Source organism: Priapulus caudatus, unplaced genomic scaffold (genome assembly GCF_000485595.1).
Source record: "Priapulus caudatus unplaced genomic scaffold, Priapulus_caudatus-5.0.1 Scaffold1094, whole genome shotgun sequence".
Taxonomy (NCBI): domain Eukaryota; kingdom Metazoa; phylum Priapulida; class Priapulimorpha; order Priapulimorphida; family Priapulidae; genus Priapulus; species Priapulus caudatus.
The window spans coordinates 38,374-61,358 of record NW_014578155.1 but is presented as its reverse complement, the minus strand read 5'-3'; the positions used below and the strand labels follow the sequence as shown (position 1 = coordinate 61,358).

At 40.4% G+C, this 22,985-nt stretch overlaps 2 protein-coding genes across 2 annotated transcripts in view; both read right to left on the bottom strand.

Moving 5' to 3' along the window:
- Positions 1 to 1,756: 1,756 nt before the first annotated feature.
- The window catches only part of LOC106815345 (maestro heat-like repeat-containing protein family member 1), a 56,957-nt gene continuing 35,728 nt past the window's right edge, over positions 1,757 to 22,985 (bottom strand). Inside the window, exons 17-23 of the mRNA XM_014819792.1 lie at positions 14,677 to 14,796; positions 13,618 to 13,740; positions 13,080 to 13,235; positions 12,275 to 12,397; positions 12,075 to 12,154; positions 2,215 to 2,319; positions 1,757 to 1,876 (exon numbers count right to left, since the gene is read on the bottom strand). Of these exons, the coding sequence (XP_014675278.1) occupies positions 2,280 to 2,319; positions 12,075 to 12,154; positions 12,275 to 12,397; positions 13,080 to 13,235; positions 13,618 to 13,740; positions 14,677 to 14,796 (642 nt within the window). The 3' untranslated portion in view covers positions 1,757 to 1,876; positions 2,215 to 2,279. The remainder of the gene's footprint in view (positions 1,877 to 2,214; positions 2,320 to 12,074; positions 12,155 to 12,274; positions 12,398 to 13,079; positions 13,236 to 13,617; positions 13,741 to 14,676; positions 14,797 to 22,985) is intronic.
- On the bottom strand, positions 4,514 to 5,721 carry LOC106815349 (maestro heat-like repeat-containing protein family member 1). Its single transcript, XM_014819797.1, has 3 exons — positions 5,615 to 5,721; positions 5,077 to 5,212; positions 4,514 to 4,714 (listed from the first exon to the last, which is right to left on the bottom strand). The coding sequence occupies exons 1-3, from the start codon at positions 5,672 to 5,674 to the stop codon at positions 4,533 to 4,535; spliced, it is 378 nt and encodes a 125-aa protein (XP_014675283.1). The 5' UTR covers positions 5,675 to 5,721; the 3' UTR covers positions 4,514 to 4,532.

Below are 22,985 nucleotides of genomic sequence, written 5' to 3'. Positions count from 1 at the left end.
TCTGTACACGCTCCCTGGTTTCGCCCCCCCTAAGAAATACCTGGCACCGCCCCTGTGGGAGAACACCCATTATATACTCTTGATAATTATTGTAATTTTTTATGTGAAAATAAATGTTTGAGATGTGAAAGTCGAGATGAGGGCGAGTGATGGCATTACACCTAAATGATCGCCATTTAACGTTTTTATAATATTCAGATTGAGGCACTGCCTAAAACGGAAGTTCCCGATGTGTAACGTGAAGATTGAGAAGATACGCTTATTCCACGTAGCTGCTATATATATACCACGTGACAATGTGTGTTCCCTGCCCATAACACAACTTTTGTCAAAGTTTAATTGGTTGCATGGAAGTGTTTACTTCGTATGAGTTTTTCTAGGCGGTAGCACACGGTTGCCATCTGTATATCGCAATAATAATTTATAAACCAAAATAAATCACAATTTGTGACGGAGATGCGCTATACCTGCTTATGATGTTTTAGCAGCGATGGCGTTCGAAATAAATAGGTTATGCTGCGTTCCGACATGTTTTGTAAAACTTTACTCTAATATAGACGTTTTATCGGCAGGGTGGAAAGGAAATGCCAATTTTGCATTAAAGATATTGTCAATGAAATCTTGTAAAATGAACCAGACGAGTGTGACACCACAGACTGTTATCTGCGTGTCTATATTATAATATGCTATATAATTGCCAAAACCAACCTAATTTGCATAATTTATTTTTAAATATCAAAACCCCTAGCCCTTATTCATTCACATACCAAAAATAAGCAAAATCCGTTGAACCTGAACTGACTAATGGCAATTCCCATTTTTGCCAAAAAATTGCCGTGGCTCAAAAGTACGTCGACTGGCGTGCTCCAAAATAGGCCGTTCAATATAGAAGCATAGCAGTAACAACTATACCCAATTTCAAACATGTGGGTCAAATGGTTCCTGAGTTATCGTTGGCCGTAGCCAAATGTTGACGAACGGACGGACGGACGGACGGACGAACGAACGGACAGACGGACGGACGAACGAACGGACAGACGGACGGACGACGGACGACGACCCATGGCAATAGCTCAGCTTAACGATATCAAGGTGAGCTGAAAATGAATGGAGTAGTGTACCACCTAAATTGTATTATGACTTAATTACGAGCAGATGTGTCCCACATTCTAAATCACAGAACTGCTGGTACACAGGCCTGTGGCAGAGCGAAGGGCTATAGTTCTAGAGCTAAGTGAGGTAATACATGGCATATGCGACTATTCACAAACTTGTGAAGACGGTGGTTGGTAGCGTTGGCCATGGAATTAGTTAGTCACATAAAAGTGTAGCAGCAAAGAATAGGCCTATTCTTTGCACCAGTGTACATATTTTCATCCGTGCAAGATTTCATGCAGAAATCATTCACAGAATCGCATTTAACTGCAGTATTGCATGAAACCACGTATTTTAGGGTTTAGATTTAAACAAAGTCGCTGACTACATTTGAGAGAACGGATGAGACTGACAAATAATTTTCCGCTTGAATATCACCGTTTCGAGTCAATCATCACGTTCGCGATTACAGTGTTTAACCCGTTGTACGAGGTGAGTAGCACTCAGATACTGAAGGATTCAGCTAACAATGCGTTATCTATCCTAATTGCGTGTGTGACGTACAGTGAGAAAGAAGTGTTATAATTTACACAACCAATAGATAGCACACCACCTGATATGATGGAAGATGTAATTACATGTAATGAACACATACCTTGAAAATAACTTCCAGAGTATCAGAATTCAAGGACTTGAGCAGAATCTGCTTCAGTAATTCATTAAGGCTATCCGTGGTATGAGCCAATAGGTCGACACAGCTCTCTCTCTCACCTTCAGTGTCCTAGTGATAAAATTCACATAGTGTGTTATATATACTTCTCAAACCTTCATTGGTGGAAAGTATGACATGACAATAAACATTCTCAACAGCTCACATAAAATGTAACGCATAAGATATGAGATGTAGTAATAAAATGTTAGTATGCATGGCGGTATGTACGGTTGGTATGTATTCGTATTTTGCTTACTGTATAAACGAATCACTTAGAGAAAATAGTAACACCGGAGGGGGGGGGGGGCTATAAACATGTTGTAATTTCTCCAGAAATATATGTGTAGTAAGAATCAATAGATTATGAAATTTCCAATATATGTATGTCGAAAAAAAACTATGCATACCTCTTTGCTCTTCCCAGAATCTGGCAGTAAGGGAAAATAGCATTCATGAAATTTGTCCCATTAGATCAGAGGTTTCTGTCAGAGATAGCCTTGGATCCCAGCTTGCTGCAAGAGCAAGTCAAGGTCCAACATGTGCACACGTATGGAAGGCCTTCAACATTACAAGTTCTACAATCAGCTTGGTACCTTTTTAGATTGCCAATATTAAATACGTAACAAAATTACTAATGAACTTTAAAAATGCTTTAACAGTGCGGGTCTGCGGGATGTTGTAGAATATGGTAACGAAGAACCATAAATTATTAGCGAGTAAACATGAAAAATGGAGGCTGGGATTCACGATTTTTCCAGGAGATTTTATATAAATATTATTGTTGGGCTCGGACTGGTTGACAACAAAATTTGCATAGTTCAGTGCGCAAAAAATTGACTATAGTAATGTTTAAAGCAACATCATATATTGTTTTGTCTTTGAAAACGGCTAGTTAAAAAACAGCAGTAACTGATATTATGTTACTACTAGTTGTACAATACACACTTATGTTAAATAGTACCATTTGCCCCTATGTCTACAATTATATATAAAACTTGGTGTTTATATTTACTGAAATTGGAAGAGCAGCATAATCACCATGGTAATAGACCATGGTAACTGCGACTTTGTATGGCAAGTAACATAATCTGGTAACTGTACTGTCATACAAACTTACGCTCATAGGCGTCTATGTCCGCCCAGGGTACTGCCGGACGCTACCCCTGGGTACAGTCCGGTATACCAGAACGTACCTGGTCACTTATTTGATAATGGCTTAGGTGTTGATTAAGGTTAGGGTTAGGGTTAGGGAGTAGGCATAGGCGACTCGCCTTGACTCGTTAGTGAACAGGCGAGGTATCGGCCGTCGCGGCAATGAATAAGATAGTACCAAGGGTGACGCTTGCCGGCAGTACCACGGGACATAGATCCTTCTCAGCCAAACTACAGTTACCAACTATTACTATGTTGGCTGTTGTACTTTACGGGAGTATCTTCACTGACTTCGTTACTGAGGCAGATGGGGTCGTTGTACATATCAGGTACTACAGATATGTACCCGAGGTAGTTTATTAGGTTGTTTTAGTATTATGTTTATATTTTATTATGAGGTATGTTTAGGGTTATGGGTTTAAGGGTTAGGGTTAGGGTAGGGCTTAAAGTTAGGGTAAGTAACACTTTCTGTAGTACAAGGCTATCTGTACACTTTGGTGGTATACCATATATGTTACGCGTCGGTAAGCATATGCGTAGAGCCTGATACGACGACTCCTTTCAGCTTTACTGAGAACTTCAGCTCAGAAATTTTACTGAATATTTAGTGGAAATGAAAGGTGTCAATGACACTGGTAGCTTACCACAAAAAGGACAAAATAGTGAGTGAGAAAGAAGTGCAGTTTTAATTGAGGCAACCATCACGTCATTATAGAAACCGAAGAGTATATATGGGAGAACTCCACCCTTATATAACTCTTGATAATTATGTGTATTTTTTTATGTGAAAATAAATGTTTGAGATGTGAAAGTCGTGAGATGAGGGCGAGTGATGGCATTACACCTAAATGATCGCCATTTAACGTTTTTATAATATTCAGATTGTAGGCACTGCCTAAAAGCGAAGAGCTCCCGATGTGTAACGTGTAAGATTGAGAAGATACGCTTATTCCACGTAGCTGCTATATATATACCACGTGACAATGGTGTTTCCCTGCCCATAACACAACTTTTGTCAAAGTTTAATTGGTTGCATGGAAGTGTTTACTTCGTATGAGTTTTTCTAGGCGGTAGCACACGGTTGCCATCTGTATATCGCAATAATATTTATAAACCAAAATAAATCACAATTTGTGACGGTAGATGGCGCTATACCTGCTTTGATGTTTCTTAGCGATTTAAGGGTGTTTTTAAGTTTTAACACGCGAGCTTTCGAGATGTACATCTCGCGTATTAAAACATAAACACCCTTAATCTATTATTTGAATTTGTTTTTTATCTACATGGGTGTTCGTGTGTGATTTTACTTCTATATATATATATATATATTATATTATATTATATACATGTGATCAGGATCGAGGATGTGATATTATTTTAAAAAAATCGGTGGCAGTTAATGCCATCGACTAAAAGCAGTACATGATCTAGGGTTTAAGGTTTAGCAAAGTTAACTAAATGTTTCAGACTATACTTTTCAAATAATAGTGAACTATACAAGCCACCTCTGGTTGGAGAAATTTCAGCTGGTGTAACATGTGTAATGCACAGTGTAAGTAATTATAATGTTAAATCAAATGATCTCAAAAATCAAATATAGGTTTATAAATGTTTTGATGATGTTGATAAGTTGAAAGCTTACCTTAGATAGGTCACTGACTACACTAAACAATGCGTTTGGATCATCACGGGCCACCCTCTCCTTCAGAACTGACAGTGCGCTGATCATTGCATCTTCATCATCCCTAGGAGTACCTGCAACAGAACAAACAACATCACACCGCATTCTTATAGGTAACAACAATAAGAAAATGCTCAATACAATAACGACAATTACCACACATTCTGGGCAGTGACATCACCAAATAGTCAAGAGAACGATGAACATCACTACTGTGCATTTTAGTTACCAACAATTACCAAATAGCCAAGAGCTTTCTGAACATTAACTGCAATACGACGAACATTATTGCGTATGTACATTACTCACTGTATATACGATAATATTCTACTATCTAGTCATGTACGTTAATGAGCTACTGTTGAGATAGTCACCAACAGTCACTAAACGTAAACTCATTTGCTGGATGGTTATTGAACATGTTTGAGTCACGCACCCTGATAGAGCAATTGAATCTGCAGCAGGCTCTGGATGGCACCGATGGCCAGTTGTCGGACACTGACCAACGGATCACTGACCCTCGGTACAAGCACTCCGACGTGACGTCCTAAGTTAGTGAACGTCGTGGAATTCTGTGAACACACGATGGATGCTGATTCATATGGTTGTGCGAGTAGATTGACAAGTATTCAACCCTTGGCTACTTAATATACTTAATATACTTAGTATGACAACCCTTGGCTTGGCTTTGATGATATGGCTACTTAAAAACTCCCACGTATTCAATGCACACAAATGTTGTATAATTCTTAAACCAATTGATGTGCAATTACTCATTATATTATTAATCATAAATTGTGCCTTAATATCTTGCCGTTTTTGGCAGATTATAGTTACACCAAGTTTAACTGAAAATTTATCACATGACCTTATTTATGTTACTACTAAAAAATTCTCTTTTACAATGCAGGCTATTGAATAAATAATTGATCTAGCAGGTATTATATTTTGTTATCATAGCAACATGAATTTACCCCAACTCCAAATTCCTTGTTTTCGTGGTAGCAATAGAGGACCTCACAGGCTGCAGACATGGATCGTTCTCTCTCATACGGCTGCAGCGAACTTAGCCACTGCCCAAGGTGCTATAGAGGAACCAAGCAACCATCAATTAGATGCCAACACATTAAATAACGTCGTGGGCTTTCTAAAGCATGCTTTCACTGAGAGAACCCTACTTCAATATGTTTAATGTTATCATAAATCAATAAGTAACGATCGTTATCCTATCCTACAGTGCGGTGTGACGTACACGTGACGCAAAGAGAGTGTCTGTATACATTTTACACAACAAGTAATACACAGCGCACCTGACGGACTGAGTGTGAAAGACTGCTAAGTTACATGGTAATGAACAAATACTCCCTGAAAATAACGTCCAGAGTATCAGAATTCCCAAGGGACTCAGGCGGGCAGAATCTGCTGCAGTAATTCTCATTAACAGAGGGCCGTCATCCGATGGGGCTATAGGCAACTAGGTTCGACACAGCTCTTCTCTCTTCACCTTTCCAGAGTGCCCTTAGGCTGATGAAAAGATTCACATACCGTGGTGTGATATATATAGCTCTCTCCAAACCTTCATTGTGGAAAGTATGACATGACAATAAACCAGTTCTCCAACAGCTTCACATAAATGTAAATGTCATAAGCATATCGAGATGGTAGTTAATAAAATGTCTGAGTATGCATCGGCGGATGTACGGTTGTATGTATTTTTGGTATGGTTGCCTTATTGTATAACCGAATCACTTAGAGAAATAGTAACACCGGGGGGGGGGGGGCTATACGAAACATGTTGGTAATTTCTCCAGAAAGTATATGCTGTAGTTAAGAACATAGATTATGAATTTCCGAATATACGTGTATGTCGTAGAAAAGAACTAATCTAGCCTCACTTGGCTTTTTTCAGAATCTGCCAGTACAGGGGAAAAATAGCATTCCATGAAATTGTCATAGATCAGACAGGGTTTGCGGGTGCAGAGATAGCCTGTGGATCCAGCTTGCCTGCAAGGTGCAAGTCGAAGGAGCCAACATGTGCACCACGTCATGGCAGGCCTCAACATTGACAAGCCTTCTACAATCCAGCTTTGGTACCTTTGTTAAGAGATTGCCCCAATATGAAGATACGGCTAACAAGATACTCAAGTCGAACCCCTTCTCACAGAACAGTGCTGTGGTTAAACAGTGCGGGCGGTCCTGCGGGGGGATGATTGAGGAGCCTAGAGAATATGGTAACGAAGCAACCATTAAACTGATTACCTGAGTAACGATTGAAAATCGTAGCTGCATCGACGATTTTTCGAGATTTTTATGATAAAACTTATTGGTGCCTGACCTGGGTTAATAACAAAACATCTTGACTATTCAGTTGCAAAAAACGCTGTGATTATAGGTAATGTTTTAAAGGCCAACATAATACTATTGTTTTGTCGTTTGACACCTAGCGAAAAAACACAGGTAACCATATTATGTTACTAGTATTGCTACAATACACACTTATGTTAAATAGTAAACCCCATTGCCCCCTAGTGCTACAATATATATAAAACCTTGGTTGTTTATATTTACGTGAATCTGGGAGAGCAGCATACACTAACAGCGCATGGCCGGTATAACCATGGTTAACTTGCGATCGTTTAGCTATCGGTGGCCGGAGGAACACCCTAATCTGGTAATGTGGGTTACTGTGTCAGCAAAACTTAACGCGTGCATAGGTCTATCGTCGCGCCCAGCGGGGTAACGGCCGGAACGGTAACCCTGCGGTACAGTCGCCGGGGGTGCTATCACCGCAGAACAGTCTAGCCGCTGTCACTATTTGGATCATGGGTCTAGGCGGTCCACTAGGATTCAAGCGTTTAGGGTTAGGGTTAGTCGGAGGATACGGCATCCGGCGACATCCCCTACTCGAGGCTCGCTTAGCTGGAACAGGCTGGGGTCGCGGTGCCAGGTTTCATATTAAGATTGAGCTTACCCAGGGTACGCTTCCGGCACCCGGGAGCGCCATCGAGAGCCGCGTTCCCGCCGGAGCCGCAGTGACGACGTCGGGACATAGACCTCTCAGCCAAAGCTGTACGACCATATTATTCGTCGCCTGTTGTACTTTAGCGGAGTATCTTCACTAGTCAGACGTTACTGACCGGCCAGATGGGCTCGGTTGGTCATGATCAGTACTTTAGGCAGATAGTGTACCCTCCGCCGCGCTGGCTGGAGGTAGTGTGTCGAGGTTGTTAGATTATGTGTTCTTTTCTTTATTTTTTTCTTTATATTTTTAATGAGTGTTATGTTTTAGTTAGGTGCGGCACTCGGTTTAGGGTGCTAGGGTTAGGGGTTAGGCGCGTTAAATGTCGTAGGCGTCTAAAGGGTACAACTTCTGTAGTACAAGGCTAGCTGGGATACACTGTTGTGTATTATACATATAATCGTACCTCGCGCGTCGGTACATATCTTTAGTACCTGAGTTACGACGACTCTTCAGCTTTAGCGTGAGGAACATAACTCAGAGCTGTTTAGCTGAATATTTTAGCGGATCAATGAAGAAGTGTCAATGGACACCTTGAGGTAGCAGTGCTTATCAAAAAACGGCACACAATGATGATCATCCGGGGCGCTCGTGTGGTGGTGAAGTGAGTAAGACAGTCAGTTTTAATGGAGCAACATTCAACGCTTACGATTATAGAAACCGAAGAGTATATGATGGGCATGAGAACACCATTATAGTACGCTTGCCGATAACTGATGTGTCAATGGTTTTATGGTGAAATAAATGTTGAGAAATTGGTGAGCAAGTCTGATATGGGAGGGCCGACGTGATGGCGTTACACCTGAAATGGATCGCATTAACGCCGTTCTTTATAATATTTCGAGATTACGGCCACTGCCTAAAAGGGCGAACGCTCCCGCATTGGTCAACGGGGTAAGATGTGAGAGATACGGTTATGTCCAGCCCTAAGCCCTGCCGTATATATATACCAGCGTGACAATGGGTTTTCCTGCCCATAACACAGAGCTTTGTCAAATTAATATGCGTGGCCATGGAAGCCGTGTTACTTCGTATGGAGGTTTTCTAGGCGGAATGGTGAGCACGGCGACGCTGCCATCTGTATTATGCGGCAATATTATAACCACGAAATAAAAATCACAATTTGTGACCGGAGTAGATTTGGCCGGTAGAGCCTGCGCTTGACGGGACCGGGTGTTTCTCTTAGCAAGATGGCGTCGTCAAAATAGAACTAGGTTATCTGCTGCGCTGTCCGACATGATTTGTCATAAACTATCTAGCTGCTAATCCCATAGCGTTTTATCCGGCCAGGAGTGGAGAGGAAGAATACCAACTGTTCTGCATTAAAAGATCATTGTCGGCAATACAAAATCCTTTGTAAAAGATGAACCAGGACGGAGCTGTGACTACCACAGACTTGTTATCTGTGTGTCTATATGTAGTTAATATCTATATAATTGCCAAAACAAGGCCTAATTGACTAAGTATATTTCTTAAATCATCAAAACCCCGAGGCCCTTATTCATTCACATAACCAAAGAATAAGTCAAAATCCGTTGATACCTGAAGCTGCACTAATGCAGATTCCTCCATTTTTGCCAAAAAATTGGCGTGGCTTCAAAAGGGCCACGTCACATGGCTGGCGGTGCAGAGTTCAGTCCCAAATAGGACGTTCAATATGTGAAGCATAGCAGTAACAACTATAACCAATTTCAAAACATGTGGGTCAAATTTGCCGTTCCTGAGGTTATCCGTTGACCGTAGCAAATTGTTGTCAGAAGTTACGAGGACGGATGACGAGACGGAACGGAGGACGAGGAAACGGACGGACGGACGAACGCGACAGCACGGACAGACGGACGGCACGACGGACGGACGCACCATGGCAATAGCCTCAGCTTAACGCATTTGTCAAGCGTTGAGCTGAAATATGAAATGGAGTAGTGTACCACCTCAGATGGTATTGATGACTTAATTACTGAGCAGGATGTGTTCCCACATTCTAAATCACATGAACTGCTGGCTACACAGGCCTGTGGCCAGAGCTGAAGGGCTTATAGTTCTAGAGCTAAAGTGAGATTAATACATGGCATATGCGACTATCACAAACTTGTGAAGGACGCGTGGTTCGTAGCGTTGGCATGGAATTAGCTTGGCTTGACATAAAAGTGTTAGCAGCAAAGATAGGCCTCATTCTTTGCCACCAGTGTACATATGTTCTCATCCATGCAACCTTTAGAAATCATTCACAGGCATCGCATTTTAACTTGCAGACCTATTTGCATGAAACCAGCGTATTTTAGCGGTGTAGATTTAAACAAAGCTCGCTGACTTACATTGCAGAACGCCGCATGAGAACGGACAATATATATTGTGCGCTTTGATTATCACCGTGTTCGAGTTCAATTCATCACGCTTCGCGATTAACAGTGTTTAACCCGTGGCTACGAGTGCGAGTAGCCTCTTGCAGATGTACTGACGGACTTCACGGCCATTTATGAAATAACTAAAAGAGATGCCATAAGATCATCAAGGCAATACAAAACACGCGTGAGTTTACTTGTAGTGGCGAAGCTACGGTGTTGAGTTGCGTCCAGCTACTGGCGTATACTGACGCTGAGAGGCGTCTATGTCCCCCTGGGTGACTATCGAAGCGCTTGTACCCTGGGTACGCGTTTCGACATATATCGGAACGTACCCTGGTACTATCTAATATGCCGACGACCGCTACCTATCGCCTACCTCCACTAACGAGTCCTAGGGCAGTCCGCCTTACGCCTACTCCCTAACCTAACCCTAAACTCATATCAGCATAGTTACCAGGGTACGTTTTGATATATATATCGAACCGTACCAAGGGTACCCTCCGATAGTACCCTGGAGGACATAGACCCTATGAGCGTTACTGACAGTATGCAAACGTTCCACATCAAGAGCGTATTAAGAAGCATATTAAGATTAACCTTCTTAATACGCTCTTGTCCACATGTTTCTATACTGTGTGGAATGTAGATTTCCCATGCATAATAGCGGCAGGTGATCAACACGAAGAAAGCAAAAACTCAGAAAAATGCAGTTGCTGATAAACCGCTCATGCACAAATGCAACTCTCATTCAGCTACTATGATAGCAGGTTCGACACCTCTCTGCCTACCTGCTGTAACATGTGCAAGGCGCGTTTTGTCCAAACGTCAACCTGAAGCTAAAATGTGCGTGCTGTATTTCATTCAAGACCACTAACACGACTAACTGGACGGCGACACCCATAGGTTGTGCACAAACCAATTTAAAATGACAGAATGAACAATTGTACCTTGCTAAAATAGGTTGCTAATTTTTCTCACGTGATTCAATTGCCATATATTTCAATTGTAAAATGGTCGGGGTAGGCATTATAATATCATAACTGCCAGTTACAATAGTATAATACACTATTGTAATAATTTATTGTTACGATGTAACATCATTAATTGACAGGTTTGAAACATATAGTGATGTTTGGATTATGGTAACAATTTCAAGTGACTGTGACATATATGACCATTTATAATGGTGAATGGCAGGGCAGAATGGCATGGTTAACATATGGTCAGTGCTCACCATGGGTGATTTTAAAAATTGCAAAATTTCCTAACATGCATAGTGCTGCATGGGTTATGGTAACAATTTAAAGTAACTGTGAAAAATACAAGACAGGATTTATAATGGTGGAGTGGCATGATTAACATATGGTAACAATTTATTGTCACCATGGGCGATTAAAGTTAAATTACAAAATTTCCGAATTATATATAGTGATGTATATAGTTTATGGTAACAATTTAAAGTAACTGTTGACAAATAGAAGAGGAGAGTTATAACATATAATGGCATAATTAACACATGGTAACAATTTATTGTTACGATGGGTGATAAACTTTCTTCCATGTGTTATTGTAAGGGCTTTCAATTTACTCCTGACTATAACATGTCTAGTAATGTATTGTCACCGTGTTGTAGCATTTTTACCCAACTATTTAAGCATCTGAGTGATATGGGCAATGGTAACAATTTAAGGTGACTATATGACAACTAACCGATATGGCAGCTGATATAGTTTGGTATCAATGGTGGTAACTGTGGTTTTGTTAATGTGCTGGCCGCTGCCAAGCGTTGCCACTCGCCATACTCGTTGTGGTATATGAGCAGGTACACTTCATAACTAACATATGCTAGTAGTGCACACCTGTGCATGAACAAATTAATAGCTCAATGTGGTTGCTGTATACTGTTACTTAAATCACGGTTACTATTTTCTACAACCTCCCGCAGAATTTTAATTATGCATAAGGATTTCCATCATACTTGTGAAAACTATGTTACAAAACACCATAACCCGACTACCTTTGCAGTGCACATATTCCATCTAATACTCGTGCTTGTTTAAATAAGGATACAGTAGAGCAGTACAGGCTTGCACTGACAGCTGCTTTAAATCTGTGTTCAGAGACTTGGAGCTCTCAGCTTTGCAAAATGCCTAAAAAGAGCCAGCATCGACAAAGGTTAGATGATTAAATCTATGCAGTGCATGACTTCTTAGCCATTTCATTGTTCATTACACTGTGCATATGTATGCCAGGGAGGCACTCAGTCTCACCATCATGTGGCCTAGGAGGTTTGGACGGTTGGCAAGCTCATAGGACATCTTCATGTGAGTCGGATGCAGTGCGTTCCCTATTAGCTCGACTGCCTGTGTCAGGCTTCTCTTTACAACAGGCTCCTGAAACACCCAGTCACAGGATTAAGATGCCAAGTTAATGTATCACTACAAAATAATATTAACTATAATCAAATATTAATCACCCATTAACTTCCTGTATGATGGCTCGCTACAATGCTCACACCCCCTTACCTATATACATTAGTATAGGGAGGCTTTATAGTGAGACTGTGCTGGACCATCAAATCAACCAGGACACGTTTTGTGATGCACACCACATGCCTGGCTCTGCCACCCCTTTTTTAATCACTTGGTTTTTAATGGTGGCCGTAAGTCATTTCCATCGGGTGCTATAGGTAGCTCACTACTTAGCATCCTAAGCCACCTCTGCCTGCACTTATGCATTCCGACTACTTATTAATTCCAGCTCTAACCCGTGTCTCTCCTACAACCTCCCATCTTTTATCCTGTGGACACTTTTCTCTCCTGTGTATACATTACGTCTCCATCCCTTGTCTCCACAATCAATTAATCTCTTCTTCTCTCCCATGCCCTCGTTCCGTTCATTTTGTTCCTTCTTCAACAACCCTTCTCCCCATATTACCTTCACCCTACATTTCCTCCCATGTTAAAGAATCATGTACACATTGCTCCCTCTATTGTATGCCCTCTTCATCACAATTAACTTATCTTGCATTACCCTTTTACAGACCCATACATCCCTCATGTAAGTATGTTTCACCTTGCTGTTGAAATGTGGCACAATACTGCGAAGTATGCTGCTGTCCATGCTAGCCTGCAGTTGGCTTGGCTGTGCATAAAAGGCAACCTGGCCATAGCATAGAATAGCAGTGGCTCTACTCTGGTCCATTCCTGTGGTATCGGTATCCATTTTGTCCTGCAAAAATTCTCACATGTAACAGCAAAAGCACATCACGCTTGAAGTTCAAAATTATATTTTGCATCTACACAGATATCTGTTAATATATTCGATTGGCTTAGGATAATATGCATATGATATGCATATTATCATAAGCCAATCGAATAGATTAACAACTTTTTGCCAAGTTGATTTCTCCTATTGACCTTAAGTCCTTCTTCACCTTAGGTAGTAAAGCCACATGTTTTAATAAAAAGTAGTTTATCGCAAAATTTACTCTCATATTCTAAGCTCTAACCCTATTCACGGTTCACACTATTCAGACTATTAAGTAAAATGTATTAGGTAATAAGTGAAATAATGCAGTCTAACAATAAGTCTTTATCACTTATGTACATACCTTTATGAAGCTGAAGATACCGGATGACTTTTTCTGCAACTCTCCCTTAGCCAGTTGCTCCAGTTTGGTTATGACAGTCTCAAAATTGGTGGAAGCACAGTAGCCAAAGCCTATCGCACATCCCTGCAACGCAATCATATCAATAATGGGTGTGGTGAAAAGATGGGGATAGAAGAAGGTCATAAGAAATTAATGCTGCATCTACTTATCACTACCTATGGTGGTATGGTGGTATGGTGGTATGGTGGTATGGTTGTATGGTGGTATGGTTGTATGGTTGTATGGTGGTATGGTTGTATGGTGGTATGGTGTATGGTGTATGGTAGTAATGGTGTATGGTTGTATGGTTGTATGGTGGTATGGTGGTATGGTGGTATGGTTGTATGGTGGTATGGTTGTATGGTGGTATGGTGGTATGGTTGTATGGTGGTATGGTGGTATGGTGGTATGGTGGTATGGTTGTATGGTGGTATGGTGGTATGGTGGTATGGTTGTATGGTTGTATGGTGGTAGTGCAAGCCTTCTAAACCCAAATGGGACTCAAAAACTGTGAAAAGAACATATGGATCATAAACATGATTCGTGTATAATATTTATAGCGTAATTATATCAGGAGGGTATAATAGCGATCTCTATTATACACTCCTGATTATATGACATTTTGTAAATCGCCTCAACTGCTTGCTGCGAATAAAAATACATTGTCAATTGTATACAGGATAAAGGCAACTATACTTTTCTTAGTGTCCTTGGTCAGCTTTCATCTTATATCAATTAAATACTTAACTACTTAAATATTTAAATACTCTGCAGACTGGCAGACTACAATCATTGTGAAAACAACATGCCTAATGAGATATCGTGATGTAGACATGCGCTTTTGTCCAACAACAAAAAATCAAATGGCCAAAATTATACATATATTTAAACCTTTGGAAGCTTCCTATAATTTCTGAAATGTTTTGTATTGAACTACTCGTTGTGCAAAACTAAAACGCATCTACCATTCATACTATTTTAATCAGCATCCTGCTGCAGCACGTGATAGAACCTGTATACCTCTCTCTCCAGTTGACTGGTGTGTTTCACTGTGGTGAACATGAACTCCAGTTGCGTACCGATGAAGTGTTTTGTGTTGGCCTTGCGTAGTACAACACCAAGTGCCTTGTAGAGAAAGTTCTGCAACCAATTACCGTTATGTTACCAGGTAACATTTACCTGTGTGGATTATAGACAGGGCTATAAGGTGAGGGCACGGGACGGTGGCCAGGAAAGATTGGAAGAGGGAATGGAGAATGGTTGAAAGCACGACAATGTCATAATGACGATATTGTTGAACCGTAAAACACACGGAGTACAACAACAAACTATTAGTTTGAACAGTTGGTATTTTGTTAGATTAAATATGTATTGAGTGGGAAGGGAGATTACAAAAATAGTGCAAGTAATACAGTTTGCGCACCTGTTTAGAATAAGATAATAGCCGCGTTCACACGTAGCAAGAAATCCGGTATTTAGCGTAGATAGACTGGTCCTGCGCTCGACCAAGTTATCAGGTAACACGCGAGTCTGGTAACTGTCGAGCGCGGACGCAGTCTACCGTATTGATCGGCAGTTTGGTGCGCATTCGCATTGTTTATTTCGCATTTGTTCGCTTGATTGTTTAAAGCAGCTCAGCAGCTCCGCAAATAACGGGGCGATTTCTGGAGCCCACGCGAAGTCAAGCGGTGTGAACGCTCGGACCCCGCGTACTTTTGTGCTCAGATTCGGTATTTCGCAAATACCGTATTTCATCAAAACGAGGTCTCCGTGTAAAACGAGGCTTATATTCAACAACATAGCATGGTATTTATCTGCCCTCCCTCTTGGCCCTATAGTCATAATCAGTGAAGTATCACAAGGTAAGCGTAGAATGTATCATGCTTCATGATAGAGTAACCACAACGCATACATTAATCCTCCTTATACCGAATTATTTACTCCCGAAATATAAATTGTTCATAATTAAATGATCAAAAAAAGGCCAGCTCTGTTATTAAATAGAGGTTCTTTATCTATAATTCTATTACCCCGGTGCATGATTAAATGAAGTAAAAACAAACTACCCCGCCACCAACCCAAAAAAATAACGACACAACCCTGCAGACTGAAAGATGTCTTTACAACTTGTTCCATCGAACGCAGACGTTTTTTCCATGGAAATCGAATGTCGCACGGGGACTGCCTCATACTAATGGGCGCCTTTTATCCCACATGTTTAGCTTCCGCCGCTCATTAATTAAAATTATATATATTGCAATTAAATTACGACGAAATCAAGCACACCCACTGTATTTTGTAGCCACCTATATTCATGCTGCAAATGATACTGTGCCTGACCTCGCTTGGACAGCACCTCCCTGTTACTAGTAGGTCCCTATAACAAAGTATATAGGACCCTAGAACTTTACTATAGCTCTAGACAGAGAACGTGCAAAACATGTCTTCATAGAGTCACTCTGTGCCCTTGTGCCTAGCAATTAGCTCAAGCAACCATGCATCCATCAAAGAGAATTACTATACTTCCTTCGTACAACGGGTATATATAATTTGTGAAACTTCCCGCAACAAGTGCTACGCTGCTGTGCACGAACTGTGGTGGCGTTTTTACTATACTTTATCACTAGAACTCATATTAACAGGTATGTAGATGGACTCATCCTCTTCTTAATTGAATACTTCGTTCAAGGATGAGAATTGAAACAATTTCCAGGTTTCAAGCAAAAAACTGGTTTTTACTTGTTTCATGTTCGTATACGTTATACATATGGCTACTACGATAAATCATAGTTTATTACAATATTTATGTTGTTACTAAAATCTATCACGTCTAAGATAAATTTACAATGTGATTTACCCGTAAGTATAAAAGTAAAAAGCGCAGCACTGCGTTTGCCAATATTCATAATACTATAATATATATATATTACCTAAAAGACACTATTCGAAACATTTGCAACGCTTCCACTGCATCGTGCACAGAATCATTGCATCGTGATCTATCATATAGCGCCTGTGCTCGGGCAGCCAAGACTGCCTTTATTACATAGCTTGAGCAACCATCAGGTAATTACACCTAATCTATATCATCTTGTCAGAGGCGGCTTTGTTACTTTACTACTCATCTATGTTCGCCACAGATGACAACAACGTACGTAATTAATTCATATTATCTATGCCAGTATTTGTTAACGGCTTAACGCAGCCTTAGAAAGATCATTACAATTAGAAGCAGCTTACTAATCATGAAGCTTCGCCCTGGTCGGTCACAAACGTACATAATTAATGCGGATCCATGTCAGTAAACGCTCAAAGACAAAACGCCACATTAAAAAAAACTCAGGAAATTTATACATCAAACGCGATATACGCTTGACACTCCAGTTCCGAATCAAAAACCACGATCTCATTATGAAAGTTGCCCCCTGAGGTCGTGCAAGATGAGTCGTGAGGAAGTATTAATTTAATTTTTCGGTTCACCCGCAGATCATACTCAAGTGCCCCCTGAGGCCGTGCAAGTTTGAGTAGTGAGAAGTAATATCGCATCCCTTCTTGTTCACCCGCTAGCGCATATATCAAGTTCCCCCTAAAGGTCGTGTAAGATTTTTAATTCGAAATATTATTAAGTATTCTTTCGGTTCACGCGTAGCTCGTACTCATGTCTTACCGGCCGTAGTAAGGGAGATCCACGCAGCACACGCAGCAGACACATGCGCTAAAACAAACGGGTTAGCTCTAAAATAAGCTTTCGTGGAATGTTTTCGAAAATGCATTTTGGCCAGCGAAAAGTAAATTACGCTAACCATAATTTGACCTTTTTCGGCTGGCGCTCAAAATACGACAAGAAAAACACATACATTACTGCGAGGAAAATAAGCGGCACCCGCCAGTATATAATACTGCCTATAACTCTCGTACTGCAAGCCGATTGGGTGTTGCTGGCCTTCGTCGGTAGCTATAAGACCTATGCTCAGCAGCAATAACACAACCCTCCAAGACGTATTCCCTGCAATCATTTAGCTGAACCGATGAGCAGCAACGTAAAGGGAAAATTTAGCCTCGCTGCTCTCTGGGCACGCGTTCTGTTCGCTCACAATGACAGGCAAAAGCATCTCGAAAGTCCATACTACGTCATTCTCTCCTGCATTAAAAGTGGGTGCAGAATCGGGGACACAGCTATAAATACTCGTGCAAGTTACGCTAGCAAAGGGTTTGTCTTGGGGTGACGTGCGCGCGCGGCAAAAAACACGCAGGGAGGACGACGCGGGGTGTCCGAAGTCACTGTGTGAGCATCTTATATTCAGTCTCATATTTCTCCTGCTTCGAAGCATCGCATTTTTATTTTGAATATTGAATATAAATGAAGTAAGCTCGTGCCATGACGGTAAAGGTGATGGATAAAACGCAGTTGTCAAACCAACTCGCAATCTGGTGGTCGCTGCAGGATTTCTAGCAATTATATACTTTGTTATTATGAACTGTACCTATTCAATCATGTAAGATGTTTATCCAACATATCGACAACATCCTATTTTATTACGACTTATATATGATATTTTACTGTCAATACACGTTTTATTATTATCAACGATTGCTTTCTCTCAGCATCATGTACCGGATTTCTTAGATCGGTTCTTTTTAGGAGTTTTCGTCTTAAGTGCAGCTGTCAGCAGTATGTAATTATACAGTGGCAAATCATTCTCGCAGTGAGTTCCTCTACTGCACAAAATCACATATTATATTTAAAGTATAATATAACATATAACTTTTATTCACAATTAATTGTGAGAACAATATCATTAGAGTAACAACGCGGAAGTATCAGTATGTTTGTAAGAGAAATGTGTGAGAAAAAAATAATCAAGATTTCGCAGCTTGCAAGGTACTTCTATGGACATCGTACAGTTTCATAGCTCACATTAACATGTGTAATTACGTTAGCAGGCAGAATACAGCTTCCTCACACCTCACAGCGACGATACTTTCCACAGTGGTTACTATGGCTTCCAAAGAAACAGGTAGGCCTACAGCAACTTTTATACGGTTACAGAATATTTCTCCTTCAGAATCAAACATACAATCATCCCACCTTACTATACGATGTATATCTTGCATAACAATGTTGCATAAATAGGTTACCAAAACATGTTATCTGTTGACGGCTGGAACAATAGTTATAGAGGTTCGGTTTCCGATTTAAACTTAATCTTTTTATAATATACTATGTATATATATATATATATATATAGTAATATATATGATATATATATATATATATATATATAATATATATAATATATATATACTATATATAGTACAGTCCTCTACTTGTACAAGAGTTACGTTATAGTAACCCTTTGCGTAAATAATAGATTATTATTGTCAATTAGCATCGCGTAGCACAAAGCTATTCACGTGAGGTCGAGTTTACGTAAGTCGCATGCTATATACATACATGCATGCTACTGGGATAATGCATGAACCGTTTAGGAAGACCACGCCAGATATATATTAACGACCTCTCTCTTGGCAATTACTTATCAAACCACCTTTACTATATTAGAATACCCTCACCGAGTAGAAGGGTGTTTGTGCGAAACATGCCGCATAATTTCAAGAACTCGGTTCTTATTACATATTTGCAGGAGTTAATAAAGACAAATTGATAATTTGATAAATTGATTGATTGATAATTTGTCTTTATTAACTCCTGATATTTGTTGGCTCTGACAGGTGGCACCGGGAAATTCCTGCCAAGTTCATGTCAGATAGTCAGTGTGCAGACAGACGAAACGTTTACATGCTCGAATCTGTTTTCCCGGCATAAAATGCTGCCTGCACGAATGCACAAAACAAGCTGGCTGGGAGCTTTTAGCCATCCGTTCGTACTCGTCGATTCAGGCTTGATTACGATGTCGGCGGGCCCCCCTCCTATCCGCTGCATTATACGGCGGGCAACGCGGTCCTGCAGCACGTGTCCTGGGCCGTTGCCTCTAGGGGCAAGAAGGGCAGCTGCCACGCCGTAGATTTTGAGCAATATAAAAAGAGCAAGCTTAGGAATAATTTAATTATATTATATTTCAAAAAGTAATCCGAAAATAAAATCTATTAAATAATGGAACAACAATTACAATTACAAAACAATAGCAAGATTAACATAACACGGCCGCCACGGCGCAATTATTCATTCAGGGGCCCCACCGCATGTGATTTAGTTTGCTTGAAAACTTATGCCCCCTGCCGTAGGATATGCTACAGCTTAGATATCACTCGAAATCAGAATCATGGAACATCGCACGCCAGACCTCAATGGCAATGAGATAAGTTAATGAGGAGCATTCTTGTCACTCAGCGCGCGGATTTCTTTCCAGTACCGACGCCGCACCGCCCGAATATATCTGTCCATCGCACGGAACAGCCGCCGGCTAAGACAGTTAACTCTGCAGGCATACGGGCAGAAGAAACGGATGAGGTACGCCGGGTACGTGACCTATGAAGCCGTGGGGTCCCAGCCGGTTGCTCAGCTCATCAAGCTACGACCACAGGTCAGTCCCCGGACGACCCACGGCCTCGACTGCGACTTGCAAACCGGCCCGAGTCTCAAAAGTACGACCGCGGTCACGGCGAGGCGTCGTACGACGCAAGCGGTGGCGCTGCCACTCCACAGCTACACGGCCTATGAAGTGGATCTTCAGTTTCGATTTGCGCCGTCCCACAGTTTTCTACGAGACATGACCACACCATCTCAAAGCAAGTGCATGCCGATATAAGATGGAGTGACGGCAGCCGATTGCTCGGAACATAGTGAGGCTAACGCGTGCGGGCAATAGGCACTGATCAAGATATATATATATATATATTATATATATTACGCAGTTGCAGTTTACAATGCAAGTTAAATTCAGCAGAATATATTGAAATGATTTTATATATATATATATATATATGTATATATATATATATATATATATACTATATATAGTATATATATATATACGCAGTTCAGTTTCCAAATGCAATTAAATTAGCACGAGAAATAATATGATAATGACACAACTGGAGACATAATTAATGGACTGTCTGAGCGTGCATAATTAATGTCTCGTTGATGTCATTCAGCTGTTTTGATATATATATATATATATATATATATATATAATATAATACAACACATATATATGATGAAATTATATAATATGATTATCTATAACTCTCTCTACCTTGTGGCAAACGCCTCGCTCTGCAGAAAATTTCGAAACTTGAACGTGAAGCGAAGTATTACACAAAGCAGAGTATCTACTAAGTATCTGCAACAGATGTAGATATTTCTAGAGCCAAATTATATATTTTCTGTAGTCATGCAGTGTGTGATAAAAATACGGACACTGCATGACATAAGTTATCACGTCCGTGAAAGAATATCTATTGCTAACCATCATGTCAAAGTCAAAAATCAAATTCACAATTTTTTAGTTATTCTGAAATTATCTAGATTTCATAGGCATATTCAGAATATTTTACTGGCCTACAACATTGTCAAATTTCCAACGGAAGTTAATTTCCAATAGCAATATATATATATAGATAAAGTTATACGGACACCGGTAGTAATTTTGACTCTGTTTATTGCATTCAGAGCTGTTTCTGTGTGGAGCGAAAGCTGCCACACTTGATCAGTGCTAAACAGAGTGATCTACTGTAGAACATCCCGAGTAGTATAAAACATCATTGCATAAGTGTGATCTATTGTTCGTATTCATTTACGTTGCGGCGTTTAAAGAATTACGCATAGATACTAATTAGCGGCGTCATTGTCGGTGACTTGCTGGCGCGCTGGCCGCTAAGCTGAATTGCATTGTAAGAGGTCACATACCTGTCCTATAATATAAAATTTATCTTTTATGTCTGCGCATTTACTAACAGTTCGTTTCTCTTGTTCATAGTGTCGCGGTCTCAGGTTTTCAGCAATATGTAGAACTTCTCTGTTAAAGCATAGGTTGGCATTTCTTCGTAGTGTTCGAGTAGCTGTGGCGGCTTTGCTCAGTATCTCATTTAATCGCAGTAGCCTAGGTTGTTTGTCTTTTAAGTTCGCAAATAATGTTTTACTAATTCTGTCGAGTTCCGTTTAGGAAACGGTTATGTGAACTCGTTACCAATGAATTCAGGTTTAGCGTCAATGCTTAAGGCTTTGAATGCTTAGCGCAGCGGCGCCAGCAGTCATCGACAAATGACGCGCTAATTAGTATCTGATGGTATTCTTTTAGAAACGCGCACGGTACTCCTAACTAACGTACGACATACGAACAATGATCAACAGTTATGCAATGATGTTTTATAGCTGGCTCGCGATGATTCCTAGAAAATAGAATGGCACATCTGTATTATGGCACTGATGATGTGGAGCTTTCACTCCAACACGAGAACAGTTGCTGCTAATGCAATATAACATGAGTCAAAAATTACTAACCCCCCGGTCCGTATAACTTTATCTTATATTTGCTGCTACTCATGGTAGTATCCGAGCACTCTCGGACACACGGCAGTCCCCAACACCACCACTCTCATAAACGACAGGCATTGGAATCTATATATATATAATATATATACAATATCATATATATATAATAATATATATAAGGCATATATATATTATATATATATATATATATTTCTTGTATAAAAATGTACAAATGTTTACAAATACATAAATGTACCTAAACTAGCACTATGTTCTGCATACCCAACTGCATGTTTTGCGCCTCGTAATCAAAACATGTTCCAAATTCCTCTTCAATATACTCAAAGTAGCAGTCGACATACATACAGCTCGTCCCACATAAATACATAACTACAGGCGTAATATGTTATTGACTTCGTAACTGAACCTTATTTTAATTAGACGTATAGCATGTTACTATATGAAATGACTGTAGTAATATACTGTGATACCTTCAGTAGCTATAGAGTCATCGAGAGATGAATGGATGGATGGATAGATGGAAAGATAATTGATGGATGGATGGATGGATGGATGGATGGATGGATGGATGGAATGGATGGATGGATGATGGGATGGATGGATGGATGGATGATGGATGGATGATGGATGGATGGATGGATGGATGGATGGAATGAATGGATGAAATGGGCATAGATGGATGGAGTGAATGAGTGGGATGGATGGAATGGATTGATGGATGGATGGATGGATAGGATGGATTGGATGATGGATGGATGGATGGATGATGGATGGATGGATGGATGGATGGATGGACTTGGATGGATGGAGGGATGGACTGGATTGGATGGATGGATGGATGGATGGGATG

Coding starts and splice junctions, on each gene's coding strand:
- LOC106815349 (XM_014819797.1), bottom strand. CDS start 5,674: ATGTCTGCAGCCTGTGAGGTCCTCTATTGCTACCACGAAAACAAGGAA. Junction 5,213..5,614: donor ACAAGGAATTTGGAGTTGGG/GTAAATTCATGT, acceptor GTGTGTTCACAG/AATTCCACGACGTTCACTAA. Junction 4,715..5,076: donor GATTCAATTGCTCTATCAGG/GTGCGTGACTCA, acceptor GTTCTGTTGCAG/GTACTCCTAGGGATGATGAA.